The following is a 15,413-nucleotide window of genomic DNA, read 5'->3' on the forward strand; positions in this document are numbered from 1 at the left end:
CGCAGTCCTTGCGTCGCATCGCCAGGCCTCACAGGTCATATTTCACAAGGGCACCTGGGTTGTGTCTATCGAGACACGCTCGGGTTCGAGCCTAAGATCGCATCCCCTTGGTTTCGTGAGCGTACTCAGACCAAGGGGGTAATAAACCACGTTCGGGCCACTTGGGCCAGCCAGCACGCGGGCCACGCAGGCCATAAATTTCGAAGGCCACTCAGGCCGAAAAACAGACGCGCTGTTCCGAGGTCCTTAAAACGCGCATTTTTCGAGATTTCCCATTTTCGGCTGAGGAGGAGCTTCCACCTCCACCACGAGAAGAAGACCCTCCTCCTACAGCCTAAGTGACGAATGGGGTGCTTTTTCCCCCAAAATTGGGCCTATGCCTACGAATTTCCTCGTTACACGAGTTAACGAGAGAGCGGACCTCGGAACAGCAAGATCAGAATCATCCGCGCATCTGAAGCATTCAGAACCCTCAGAATCATCCTCGCATCTTAAGCAGACAGAACACAGAAACACTCGCGCATCTACACGATTTTTAAAACGCACATAGTCCGTCAATTTCCACACTGCGACCACTGTTCCTAATTTAACCAATCACCTAAGGTTAATTCGGCAGGTGATAGTGCCGTGTATTGTTTAAAAATAAACGAACATTGTCACAAAACTCGCATTTATTAAACATACCGACACAAAACATTTCATGGTCCTTCGAGCCGGATCAGTGATCTAGTGGAGTGTGTGTAAAACGGACATTCACGAGATTTGTCAGCCTTGACGATCTCCATCTCTTCGGGGAAGCCACATCAGTGGCATCGGGGAACCAACGTCCTCCTGGCAGCAAGCGGACCGGAGGCGTTCACAGCATCCCAGTACTGTTGTTGGCGACACATCTTCCGGGAGATCAACAAACACTGGGGACCTGAGTTCCAGCCTGCTGATTCTCCAGGATCAAGGAACCAGGAACGAGACAGCGAAAGAAGTCATCGGCAAGGTAGGCTTGTCAAATTCGCACACAATCAAATCCTTTCTTATATCGTACTTCCTTTCTGTCTCGATTTCACGAAATGGCGTCCTCAAGCAAACAAACGATCGACAAAAACGAACAAATCGGTTCATTACGCAATAAGTGTAGATTTTTCAAAGGCCAAATCACCGTCCTGAACAACTTTGTTGCGTGTTATAAAGATTCTCCGTTAGAACGCATAAAACTTCGCGAAAGAATCGGCCGGTTAAGAGATCTATTTTCTAAATTCAATCAGCATCAAGACGAGCTTGCAATGCTGTCCGATGATTATGAGGAATTAGATAAGCAACGAGAACAGGTAACCGAGAATTATGACAACGCCATTGCGTCAGCGATTCAATTACAAGAATCTTTCGCGACAAACACAAAAATCACGCTTTCTGAAAACAATCACGACGAATCAAAGATTATTCAGGTCAATTTGCCAAAGATAGATTTACCAAAATTCGACGGGCGAATTGAACACTGGGTAACATTTAAGGACGCGTTTCAAACAATGATTCACACACATACCGGGTTAAGCAATATACAAAAATTAAATTACTTGAAGTTATCCTTATCGGGAAGGGCCGAAATCGCAATCGGCGCATTCACGATAAGTGATGAAAACTACGAAGCCGCTTGGAAGCACTTAACCGAAATTTACGACAATAAACGCGCATTGGTACTTCGACACGCGGCTCTTTTACGCGACACATCCGCGATGTCAAACGATTCATCAGAATCAATTCGTGATCTTGCAAACTACATGCAACTTCACATTCGATCACTCGAAGCGTTAGGACGGAAAAAGGAAGATATCGCGAATGATCTTCTAACTAGCATCCTCATTTCGCGTATGGGCAAGGAAACGCGGAAAACGTGGGAACGCACGTTATCCGATACCGAAGTGCCCAAAATTGATGATATTTTCAAGTTCATGCATATGGCATCACATCAATGCAAGGATTATGAAACCGTATCGTACAATAATCACCAGAGACAAGAAAACACACATCAAAAATCACACTCTAACAATAATCGCGCAAAATACAATCCACCTAAACGTAATTCGCCACCGCCTTCGCCAAGATCAGTCCGGCGGGTTTTCAACACCGCAATACAATTCCCAACGTGTGGAATCTGTAAATCGGGATCGCACGCAGCATTTCAATGTAAATCGTTTTTAGATGCATCTGTAGAAAAACGCATTGAGTTAGTTCGCAAGTCAAATTTATGCTACAATTGCCTAAAACCGGGACATTCGCACAATACATGTCGCGGTGGCAGATGCAAAAAATGCAACCTACCGCATAACACACATTTGCATTTGGATCGGAAATCCGACAGACCAAAATTAGAATCTCGCGATGACACCACGTCAACAGAAAACACCGATCCATGACTAGTTACTCGCTTCGATATTACACATCAATTAAACAATCACATCACTTCGCTTATCACAGACGGTTCAACACACGGTTTGATGGCTACGGCCATAGTTCACGCAATAGACAAAGACAAAAAACCAATCGAATGTAGAACCTTATTAGACACTTGCTCCAACGCAAACTTCATCACGTCCGATTTAGCGAAAAAATTAAACCTACAAACGCACGAACAAAGTGTAACCATCGAAGCTTTGAACGATTTAAACACTGTAACGAATCGGATTGTCAAATTGAAAATTGTCTCTCGGATAACAAATTTTAATCGCACACTCAGTTTTTTCATAATACCTAGAATTGCCAGTCATTTACCCGATTGTCAAATTGATAGGACAAAAATTCAAATTCCGCATAATATAAAATTAGCAGATCCGCATTTCCATCGGCCGGCTCCAATCGACATGCTGATTGGTACGGGACCGACGATATCGTGTCTCAGCATTGGTCAGGTTAAATTATCAACGCGAGATAATTCCGATTTGATCCTCCAAAAAACGCAGTTAGGATGGATCATCGGGGGGAGTGCTCCTATTCACCTGGCAAGAAACACACGCACTACATTAGTAAATAATGTCAACTTCGATCTAACCAAATTCTGGCAAATCGAAGAAGGTCCGTCGCATCCTCATCTCACACCGGAGGAAGAGGAATGCGAGGCACATTTTAAACGCACATTTTCACGCAACAAAACCGGAAGATACGTCGTCGCGCTTCCGTTTAATCAATACAAACCAAATCTAGGCGAATCCCGTACGCGCGCATTAAATCGATTCCTATCGCTGGAACGAAAACTTACACACAACTCAGATTTACGAACCGAATATACAAAAGTAATCAACGAATATCTGTCATTGGGTCACATGAGTCAGGTAGAAACACCTGACATTTCGGACGGATTCTACCTGCCACATCACGCGGTAATAAAGCCGACAAGCACAACGACGAAGGTTCGAGTGGTCTTCGATGGATCGGCCAAATCGACCACCGGATACTCGTTAAATAACGCACTTCTGACTGGTCCAACCATACAGGACGATATTTTTTGTTTACTTCTTCGGTTCCGCATGCATTCGTTTGTTCTGACTGGCGACATAGAGAAAATGTACAGACAGTTTCTAGTACGTCCAGAAGACCGCGCGTACCAAAGAATTTTATGGAGGAACGAACAAAACGAAATCGCAACTTACGAATTGAAAACAATTACATTCGGACTATCCTCTGCTCCATACTTAGCCACGCGATGCCTTCAGCAATTAGCAATCGATGAATCACACAATTACGGCGCGGCTTCCGAAGTCATTAAACGGGACATCTATGTAGATGATCTCTTGACCGGAGCCGCCACATACAAAGACGCGCAAAAATTACGAAACGAGATCATTTGTTTACTCAAACGAGGAGGATTAAATATCCGCCAATGGGTATCAAATGATCCTCGTCTTTTATCAGATCTCTCTGAAGAGCTAGTACATCCCAAGTTTTTCGGTGACGAAACAGTCAAAACCTTGGGAGTGTCATGGAATCCGCACACAGATTCATTTAGTTATTCAGTGAATGTTAACAATAACGAAACACACACAAAACGCACAATCTTATCTACCATCGCGAAAATTTTCGATCCTTTGGGTCTCCTTGGGCCAGTAATAGTTGTTGCAAAAATTCTTATGCAGCAACTCTGGCAACTCAAGGTAGATTGGGATGAGTCATTGCCCATGGCCATACAACAGGAATGGTCCACATACCAAACTCAATTAAAATCACTCACAACTGTGACATTTAAACGACACGTCGCGCAGAGTTCGGTCAGAACAATCGAATTGCATGGCTTCTGTGACGCCAGCGAACGCGCGTACGGAGCTAGTATTTACATACGCACAATAGATAAATCCGGAAATATAAAATCAAGTCTTCTTTGCGCAAAATCACGCGTTGCGCCATTAAAAACTGTTAGCCTCGCACGTTTAGAACTTTGCGGTGCCACTTTGCTCGCGAACTTGTATTGTGCAGTAAAAGACGCAATTAATCACAAGCATTTAAAAACGATTTTTTGGACCGACTCCACGATCGTGTTGCATTGGCTGTTGCGATCTCCGAACACACTTAAAACCTTTGTCGCGAATCGCGTCGCGGAAATCCAAAATAAAACAAACATTAAGGCATGGCGACACGTCAGATCTGGTGACAACCCCGCAGACTTATTATCTCGGGGTATCACAGCTCGGGAATTGATCAAAAATAATTTCTGGCAATTCGGACCAGAATGGCTTGCATACGATGAATCATTATGGCCGGAATCGTGTGTCGAAGTACCCAATGCAATACCAGAATTACGCAAAATCACATGTTTTACTTCTACAGTCATAAACGCACAGGAAATTCTTGAACGATGTTCATGCATCAGGCGACTTCGTAGGATAATCTCATATTGCTTACGATTTTTACCTAAAGGCCGTTGTCACGGTCCAATTACTGTATCAGAAATTAATCGCGCAAATAATAAGATCATTAAATTGACGCAAGAAACAGCATTTCGAGAAGAATTGAATGATCTCAAATCCGGACACGCATTGAGCACCAAAAGTAAATTACTTTGTTTAACTCCGTTTCTTGATGAGAATGGGCTTTTACGCGTAGGAGGTCGCCTCCAAAATTCAAATCTCAATTTCAACCAGAAGCATCCGATTCTTTTGCCGAAGAATAATTTCATAACGGAATTAATCATACGCGACGCTCACGTTAATAATATGCATTCTGGTTTAACCGCAACATTGTACAACGTCCGTCAATCGTATTGGCCGATTGATGGTAAAAACACAACACGCAAAATAATTCGCAACTGTGTCAAATGTTTCCGGGTCAACCCACCTACCACCAAGTACATAATGGGCAATCTTCCCACACATCGAGTCACAGAAAATCGACCATTTATCAACACAGGCGTCGATTATTGCGGCCCTTTTTATATAAAGGAACGTCAGTACCGAAACCGCACCCGAATAAAGATATACGTCGCAGTCTTTATTTGTTTTTCATCCAAGGCAGTGCACCTTGAGGTGGTTGGTGATATGACCACGGAAGCATTTTTAGCAGCTTTTAAAAGATTTATCGCACGGCGCGGAATTTGCAAAAATGTATATTCCGATAATGGTACAAATTTTGTCGGTGCCAATAATAAGATAATCGAGCTTCTCAGAGTTCTGCAAGAGGATGAAAAGGCCAGACGCTTTCTAACGGATAAAAATATTACTTGGCATTTCATACCCGCACTCTCTCCTCATTTCGGCGGACTCTGGGAAGCTGCGGTTAAATCTTTTAAACATCATCTCAAACGCGTAGTGGGCGAGGAACTGTTTACGCTCGAACAATTTAACACTTTTGTAACGGAAATCGAGGCAATCCTGAATTCCCGTCCGTTAACACCGTTGTCTTCCGATCCCAATGATCCCTCAGCTCTTACTCCTGGCCATTTATTGATTGGTTCCGCGTTGACAAGTCTGCCAGAGGTCGATTTCACCGAAACCTCGACCAATCGGTTGTCAAAATGGCAACACATTCAGAAAGTCAAACAAGACTTCTGGATTAGGTGGTCAAAGGAATACATCCACCATCTTAATGTACGCGCAAAATGGACCAGGGGCGAGCACAGCATCCAGGTGGGGACGATCGTGGTCCTCAAAGATGACCATCTACCACCGATGAGCTGGAGTCTAGGACGAGTCGAGGAAATTCATCCTGGCAGGGACGGCATCACTCGCGCAGTCTCCGTTAAAACCATTAACGGCATTTATAAGCGGAATGTTAAGCAAATTGCACCACTTCCGTTAGACTAAAATTGTCACACTTACCCTTTCCTTATCAGATAAGGTTTCGTTAGCATTAGTTCGCACATTTTTCGTATTGATCATTTTATATTAGTTGCGCGCATTATTTATCTAGTTCTACACGCGTATCTTTTTTAAATTTAAGTTGCGCCTTACTATTAATTTTACTCGCATTATATTCACACTACTTACGTTCCAACTTCGCATTATATGATTCGCATATTTCGTTACATATCGGTTTCGTACATTGTATATTTAGTTTTAGACGCGTATCTTCTTTATTTTTCAAGTCGCGTCTTATTCTTAATTTTACTCGCGTTATATTCACAGTACTTTTTGCGTTTCAACTTCGCATCATATAATCCACACATTTCGTTTGTGCTATTACTCGCATTATATCATGTTATATTCTTGAATGACTGTATCATTCAACGGGGGGAGCATGTTCGATTTCACGTATTTGTTTAGAGGCCCTTTTCCGATTATTTGCTGTCCTTCGTTTACTTAGAAGAATGCTTAGTCCTCGAAATGTCGAAAACGTGCACTCGAGGGTTTAAGCTGACAGCATTGGAAAAGTGGCCATAAAGTCAATTCGTTAGACTCTCGTTTCGAGTACCGATCGCGAGGTACGCGAGGGTCCCGAATTCGGACTACAACGGGCCGTTGTCCGTAGCACGCAGCGGCCAAGGAAACGCAGTCCTTGCGTCGCATCGCCAGGCCTCACAGGTCATATTTCACAAGGGCACCTGGGTTGTGTCTATCGAGACACGCTCGGGTTCGAGCCTAAGATCGCATCCCCTTGGTTTCGTGAGCGTACTCAGACCAAGGGGATAATAAACCACGTTCGGGCCACTTGGGCCAGCCAGCACGCGGGCCACGCAGGCCATAAATTTCGAAGGCCACTCAGGCCGAAAAACAGACGCGCTGTTCCGAGGTCCTTAAAACGCGCATTTTTCGAGATTTCCCATTTTCGGCTGAGGAGGAGCTTCCACCTCCACCACGAGAAGAAGACCCTCCTCCTACAGCCTAAGTGACGAATGGGGTGCTTTTTCCCCCAAAATTGGGCCTATGCCTACGAATTTCCTCGTTACACGAGTTAACGAGAGAGCGGACCTCGGAACAGCAAGATCAGAATCATCCGCGCATCTGAAGCATTCAGAACCCTCAGAATCATCCTCGCATCTTAAGCAGACAGAACACAGAAACACTCGCGCATCTACACGATTTTTAAAACGCACATAGTCCGTCAATTTCCACACTGCGACCACTGTTCCTAATTTAACCAATCACCTAAGGTTAATTCGGCAGGTGATAGTGCCGTGTATTGTTTAAAAATAAACGAACATTGTCACAAAACTCGCATTTATTAAACATACCGACACAAAACATTTCAATTATATTCTGCTATATTCTAGTATATTTTGGTATATTCTCGTATATTCTTCTATATTCGAGTAATATTATGGTATATTCTGGAATATTCTGGTATATTATGCTATATTCTAGTATATTCTGGTATATTCTCGTATATTCTTCTATATTCTAGTAATATTATGGTATATTCTCATATATTCTTCTATATTCTAGTAATATTATGGTATATTCTGGAATATTCTGGTATATTATGCTATATTCTAGTATATTCTGGTATATTCTCGTATATTCTTCTATATTCGAGTAATATTATGGTATATTCTGGTATATTCGAGTATATTCTGGTATATTCTGCTATATTCTAGTATATTCTCGAATATTCTTCTATATTCTAGTAATATTATGGTACATTATGGTATATTATGCTATATTCTAGTATATTCTGGTATATTCTCGTATATTCTTCTATATTCTTGTAATATTATGGTATATTCTGGAATATTCTGGTATATTATGCTATATTCTAGTATATTCTCGTATATTCTCGTATATTCTTCTACATTCGAGTAATATTATGGTATATTCTGGTATATTCAAGTATATTCTGGTATATTCTGCTATATTCTAGTATATTCTCGAATATTCTTCTATATTCTAGTAATATTATGGTATATTCTGGTATATTCAAGTATATTCTGGTATATACTGCTATATTCTAGTATATTCTTCTATATTCGAGTAATATTATGGTATATGCTGGTATATTCGAGTATATTCTGGTATATTCTGCTATATTCTAGTATATTCTCGAATATTCTTCTATATTCTAGTAATATTATGGTATATTCTGGTATATTCTCCTATATTCTAGTAATATCGTATATTCTCGTATATTCTTCTATATTCGTGTAATATTATGGTATATTCTGGTATATTCAACTATATTCTGGTATATTCTTCTATATTCTAGTATATTCAGGTATATTCAGGTATATTCTCGTATATTCTTCTATATTCTAGTAATATTATGGTATATTATGGCATATTCTGGTATATTATGCTATATTCTAGTATATTCTGGTATATTCTCGTATATTCTTCTATATTCTAGTAATATTATGGTATATTCTGGTATATTCTGGTATATTCTGCTATATTCTAGTATATTCTGCAATATTCTGGTATATTCTCGTATATTGTTCTATATTGTAATAATATTATGGTATATTCTGGTATATTCTTCTATATTCTAGTAATATTATGGTATATTCTGGTATATTCTTCTATATTCTAGTAATATTATGGTATACTCTGGTATATTCTTCTATATTCTAGTAAGATTATCGTATATTCTCGTATATTCTTCTATATTCGAGTAATATTATGGTATATTCTGGTATATTCAACTATATTCTGGTATATTCTGCTATATTCTAGTATATTCAGGTATATTCAGGTATATTCTCGTATATTCTTCTATATTCTAGTAATATTATGGTATATTCTGGCATATTCTGCTATATTCTCGTATATTCTATTATATTCTGCTATATTCTAGTATATTTTGGTATATTCTCGTATATTCTTCTATATTCGAGTAATATTATGGTATATTCTGGTATATTCAACTATATTCTGGTATATTCTGCTATATTCTAGTATATTCAGGTATATTCAGGTATATTCTCGTATATTCTTCTATATTCGAGTAATATTATGGTATATTCTGCTATATTCTAGTATATTCTCGAATATTCTTCTATATTCTAGTAATATTATGGTATATTCTGGTATATTCTCCTATATTCTAGTAATATTATCGTATATCCTCGTATATTCTTCTATATTCGTGTCATATTATGGTATATTCTGGTATATTCAAATATATTCTGGTATATTCTGCTATATTCTAGTATATTCTCGAATATTCTTCTATATTCTAGTAATATTATGGTATATTCTGGTATATTCTCCTATATTCTAGTAATATTATCGTATATCCTCGTATATTCTTCTATATTCGTGTAATATTATGGTATATTCTGGTATATTCAAATATATTCTGGTATATTCTGCTATATTCTAGTATATTCAGGTATATTCAGGTATATTCTCGTATATTCTTCTATATTCTACTAATATTATGGTATATTCTGGTATATTCTGCTATATACTAGAATATTAAGGTATATTCGCGTATATTCTTCTATATTCTAGTATATTCTGCTATATTCTAGTATATTCAGGTATATTCAGGTATATTCTCGTATATTCTTCTATATTCTAGTAATATTATGGTGTATTCTGGAATATTCTGGTATATTATGCTATATTCTAGTATATTCATTTATATTCTCGTATATTCTTCTATATTCTAGTAATATTATGGTATATTCTGGTATATTCTGCTATATACTAGTATATTCAGGTATATTCGCGTATATTCTTCTATATTCTAGTAATATTATGGTATATTCTGGCATATTCTGGTATATTATGCTATATTCTAGTATATTCTGGAATATTCTCGTATATTATTCTATATTCTAGTAATATTATGGTATATTCTGGTATATTCTTTTATATTCAAGTATATTCAGGTATATTCTCGTATATTCTTCTATGTTCTAGTAATATTATGGTATATTCTGGTATATTCAAGTATATTCTGGTATATTCTGCTATATTCTAGTATATTCTCGAATATTCTTCTATATTCTAGTAATATTATGGTATATTCTGGTATATTCTCCTATATTCTAGTAATATTATCGTATATTCTCGTATATTCTTCTATATTCTAGTAATATTATGGTATATTCTGGCATATTCTGCTATATTCTCGTATATTCTATTATATTCTGCTATATTCTAGTATATTTTGGTATATTCTCGTATATTCTTCTATATTCGAGTAATATTATGGTATTGTACTTTCCGACGGAGCGGGCACCTTTCGCGGCGTAGACTCTGTCGTAGAATCTATGAGGAGGCGTAAATTCCTCAATCGAGGGTGTTTCGACGACGCTACTCGGCGCGACCTTACGATCCTTTCGGATGATAAGGATGGTAAATATAAATTTGGAATTTAATGCTGCAAGGAGCAAACGGAACTATAGCGGCTGGTCCGAGTGTTGACGAGTTCCGGAGTCTAATCTCGATGTTGCCTTTGCGGGAGTTGCATTTAGACTAAAAGTTTTACCCCAACTCTCCATGCACTCGGGGTGCGTTGGCGTGGAGTGGGGGTATTCCATTTCGGGGTGGCAACGTCGCTGGATTTCGGCGGGCGAAATCACAGCTGTGGGCCCGATGTTCATCGGCCAGGGACCGTCGGATGGTCCCGCGATGCCCCCTTTGTAGGTCCACGTTTTATGACAGTACGGTTGGCTGTTGAGGGCGCGAGGAAAATTCTAATGGGCAATTAAGAAAGGTTTCGTGAAGGCGACTTTCTCAAAAACAGCCCTAGAGGCCCGTGTCATAAAACGTGTATACCATCTGCACGCCAAATGTTGGGATGTGCCGATTTGTCAGTCGCGAGTAAAACTATTAAACTATTCTTGAAGGGATTGGTCCCTGGTCCCACCTTGAAATAGCGGTGCCGCGGATTTTCAAGGGGATCTTTTGTTTAACTCGCGGCTGAACATCCTCCCCCCGTTGAGAGACTCGCGATCAAAATAAATCTATATAGGATTAAAGATACGCTAGGTTTAAAGTACTAGAATGAACAAGTAAACTATCTTATGAGCTAATGCTTAGCGATTACGATGAATTAGTTATTATCGGTTGAGGGATCGCGCGTTCTTGACGTCGATGTTGGATCCCGTGGTTCCTCCTCTGGCTGGTTCGGTAACGGTACAAGCCGTTTTACGCCCCGATCGAGTGTGGTTGTGGCTGTTCTCACTGTTGCAGCTCGAACTATGCCATCAGATCCGGGGTAGACCTTGATGACTCTCCCGAGTGGCCACTGCATCGGTGGTACGTTGTCCTCCCTCAAGAGCACGATGGTGCCCTCCTTGATGGGGTGTGTACCGCTGGACCATCTCGAACGACTCGTCATCTCGTTTAGGTACTCCTTGTACCATCGGTTCCAGAAATGCTGCTTTAGTTTCTGGATATGTTGCCAGGTTGAAAGTCTGTTTGATGGCACATCCCTGAAATCGCGCTCGCGCAGACTCGTTAACGAGTCGCCAATCAGGAAATGGCCAGGAGTTAGGACAAGGGTGTCATTTGGGTCTGATGAAATGGGAGTTAAAGGACGTGAATTTAGAACGGCTTCTATCTCAATAATTAAAGTGTTGAACACTTCAAATGTAAATCGTTCAGCACCTGCGATACGCCAGAAATGACGCTTGAATGATTTCACGGCCGCTTCCCAGATGCCGCCGAAGTGAGGTGTTAATGGAGGAATAAAATTCCACGTGATGGATCGGTCAGCAAGAAAGGTTTTGACCTTCTCGTTGTGGTCATCGGACTGCAAAAGTTCGCGGAGGTCTCGAAGCTCGTTGTTGGCGCCGACGAAATTGGTGCCATTGTCAGAGTAAATGTTAATACAATGACCTCGTCTAGCAATGAAACGACGTAGGGCTGCTATAAATGCTTCGGAGGTAAGATCGCTAACCAATTCTAGGTGAATGGCTTTTACTGAGAGGCAAACGAAAACTGCGACATATACTTTAATGTGGGTTCGACTTCGGTATCGTCGCTCCTTTATGAAAAAGGGACCGCAATAATCAACGCCGACGTTTGCAAATGGGCGTGAGTCGGTGACTCGAGCCTCAGGTAGGTCGCCCATCACGTATTGTGTTGGCGGCGGTTGGACACGGTAGCAGCGGACGCAGTTTCTGATGGTTTTCCCTACCTGACTCCGACCGTCGATGGGCCAATAACGGCGTCTAATCGCGTATAGGGTAGCCTGTGTACCAGCGTGTAATTGTATTCGATGCTCGTGTTCTATTATTAATGCCGTGATTCGAGCCTTTGGGAGGACGATGGGATGTTTTTGCGCGAATGGAATTCGCGAATTCTTCAGACGGCCTCCTACTCGCAGAATTCCGTCTTTGTCGATGAATGGGTTCAGTTGTTGCAGCTTACCCTTAACGCCTATTTCGCTTCTCGAGAGGCAGCGCAATTCTTCTGCAAAGTGTTGTCTTTGTATCAGTTTGATGATTACGTCGTGGGCGTATCTTAGTTCGGAGGATGTCAGACTTCCTTTGGTGGTGTTAGATCCTTTCCATCGGAGACAGCGCGCGATGATTCTTTGAAGCTTTCCCCATGAGGAGCAGTTGTCCAGAATCGTGGTGTCGCAAATTAATGCTTTGAGACAAATCGCGACCCTTTGTTCTGGGATTGTCTCTGGTTGAGGTAGTTCGGTAGTGGGCCAGAAAGATTCTTCTTCGTTGAGCCAAGTCGGACCGTGTTGCCAGATGGAAGGTTGAAGGAAGTCTTCTGGTGATTGACCTCGCGAGATAAGATCGGCCGGGTTGTCGGCAGTGGGTACGTGTCGCCAATCTGCGTTAGCTGTGCGCCTTTGAATTTCCGACACTCTGTTAGCCACGAAGGTTTTTAGAGTGTGTGGAGATGTCTTCACCCAATGGAGAACAATGGTGGAGTCGGTCCAATAGATGGTTTTATGTATTTCCACAGGTAGCGCTTGTTTTGCGGTCTCGACAAGAGAGGTTAGCAGAAGTGCTCCACATAATTCGAGTCGTGGTATTGAGATCGTTTTCAATGGGGCGACCTTGGATTTAGCGAACAAAAGAGTTGTCTCGGTGTGACCGCGTGAGTCGGTTGTACGCAGGTAGAGGCATGCTCCGTAGGCCTTTTCGCTTGCGTCACTAAAACCGTGTAGTTCGACTTTTCTTGGCGATTCAATGATTGTGCGTCGCGGGAACGTGATGTTGTTCAGCGCTGGCAATTTATTATAAAAACGTATCCATTCGGTATGGATATCCATTGGCAGCGACTCGTCCCAGTCAACCTTTATGGTCCAGATCCTTTGTAGTAGCATTTTTGCCGTAATAATTACTGGCCCGAGCAGCCCTAGTGGATCATATATCTTTGCTATTTCTGAGGTGATACTGCGTTTGGTCGAACGTGATGGTGGAGAGCAAGTTTCGACTGCGTACGTAATAGAGTCGTTTGAGGAATTCCAGACAATCCCTAAGGTTTTGAGAGTGGATGACTCTCCCAGGTATAATTTTTTGTTAATGGCCTGCTCGGGCAAGCCAGTCAGAAGAGTAAGGTCATTAGATGCCCATTGTCGTATTGTCAGTCTTGCGGTCTTGAGTATTTGTGTGAGGTCTTCGCGTAAGGATAATGCCTCTTCTATGGTCGATGTACCGGTCAGAACGTCATCCACGTAAAAGTCACGCAATAAAATCTTGCCGGCTTGAGGAAAGCGGTGGCCTTCGTCTCGACTGAGCTGTGTCAAACAGCGAATTGCAAGATATGGTGCAGCAGATAGTCCAAATGTCACAGTATTCAGCTCATAAGTTTTAATAGAACCCGTAGTATCGCGCCAGAGGATACGCTGAAATTTCCTGTCTTCCGGACGTACAAGGAACTGTCGGTACATCTTTTCAATGTCTCCCGTCAGTACGTATCGATGAATGCGGAATCTTAATAAAATGTGGAGTAGATCGTCTTGAATTTTTGGACCGGTGTGGAGAGCGTCATTTAATGCTATGCCTGAATTAGTCGTGGCAGAACCGTCGAAGACTACGCGGAGTTTGGTTGTGTCACTGGTGACCTTAACGACCCCGTGATGTGGTAGGTAATACCCCTCAGGTGACTGTTGTTCCTGTGGCAGTTCGCTCATGTGTCCGAGGTCAAGGTATTCTTGGATCACCGCGTGATACTCTTGCTTGAGTGCGGGTTCTCGTTGGAGTTTTCGCTCCAATGAATGGAGTCTTTTTTTCGCTTGTACCTTGGAGTCTCCGAGACGCGACAATTTCTCGTTGAAAGGTAAAGCCACGACGTATCTGCCGTCACGATTCCGAACTGTGTGTTCTTGGAAATGGCTTTCGCAAATTATATCAGATTCAGACAGATGCTGTCTTTGTGGGCCTTCTTCAACCTCCCAGAAACGGGTGAGGTCGAATTGTAACGCGGTGGTCGCGTGGCAAAGTGTGCCATGAGCAGGAGAAGTGACTGGCGCGCTCCCCCCGATGACCCAACCGAGTTGCGATTTTTGAAGGTAGAGATCGGACTCATCTGGGCGTGACAAGACAATTTGGCCGACGCATAAGATTGAGAGGGCTGTTCCGGATCCTAATAACAAATCGATCGGTGCCGGTCGATGGAATTCCGGATCTGCAAGGTGCAGATTCGGCGGAATTTTTATTGTTCCGCGATCAATCTCTTGTCTGGAACGAAAGGCGCGATGTCGTTCACAATGAGGAACGTAAGCGAACGTTGGTAATTGCTTACTCGCGAAGCTATAGTAGCCTTCAGTGCGTGGGTTGCTACAGTGGTCATAGCGTTCAGAGAACCAATGGGAACCGAGCATTTCATCCGCGGGATGTTGATTTTTTGAGCAAGGCGTTCAGAAATTAAGTTAATCGATGCGCAAGTGTCGATTAATGCTCGACAATCTATCGGACGTTTATTTTTGTTGAAGATCTGGATTTGTGCCGTAACTAAAATTTCGTTTGTGATTGCGTTTATGGCGAACGCTCGATGGTAGCCCGTTCCGTTTTGTTCTCTGTGTCTTAGCCGTCATTCTGTATCGGATTGAGCGTTTATTGTTCCGCTTGTTGACGCTTGCTG

The 15,413-nt window shown here is 41.7% G+C and overlaps 3 protein-coding genes across 3 annotated transcripts; 2 read left to right on the forward strand and 1 right to left on the reverse strand.

The window, feature by feature from the left end:
• Positions 1 to 798: 798 nt before the first annotated feature.
• LOC143364715 (uncharacterized) lies at positions 799 to 2,408 on the forward strand (the record flags this gene model as incomplete). The annotated part of the gene is made up of 2 exons (XM_076804909.1): positions 799 to 991; positions 1,260 to 2,408. Coding segments are annotated over 2 exons (1,342 nt in total), but the record flags the coding sequence as incomplete, so codon positions are not given.
• An 81-nt stretch (positions 2,409 to 2,489) lies between these two features.
• LOC143364716 (uncharacterized) lies at positions 2,490 to 6,281 on the forward strand. The gene has a single exon (XM_076804910.1). The coding sequence runs from the start codon at positions 2,490 to 2,492 to the stop codon at positions 6,279 to 6,281; it is 3,792 nt and encodes a 1,263-aa protein (XP_076661025.1).
• Positions 6,282 to 11,415: 5,134 nt separating this feature from the next.
• Positions 11,416 to 15,153, reverse strand: LOC143364717 (uncharacterized). The gene has a single exon (XM_076804911.1). The coding sequence runs from the start codon at positions 15,151 to 15,153 to the stop codon at positions 11,416 to 11,418; it is 3,738 nt and encodes a 1,245-aa protein (XP_076661026.1).
• Between the last annotated feature and the right edge of the window lie 260 nt (positions 15,154 to 15,413).

The sequence above is a fragment of the Halictus rubicundus genome, unplaced genomic scaffold (assembly GCF_050948215.1).
Source record: "Halictus rubicundus isolate RS-2024b unplaced genomic scaffold, iyHalRubi1_principal scaffold0885, whole genome shotgun sequence".
Classification (NCBI taxonomy): domain Eukaryota; kingdom Metazoa; phylum Arthropoda; class Insecta; order Hymenoptera; family Halictidae; genus Halictus; species Halictus rubicundus.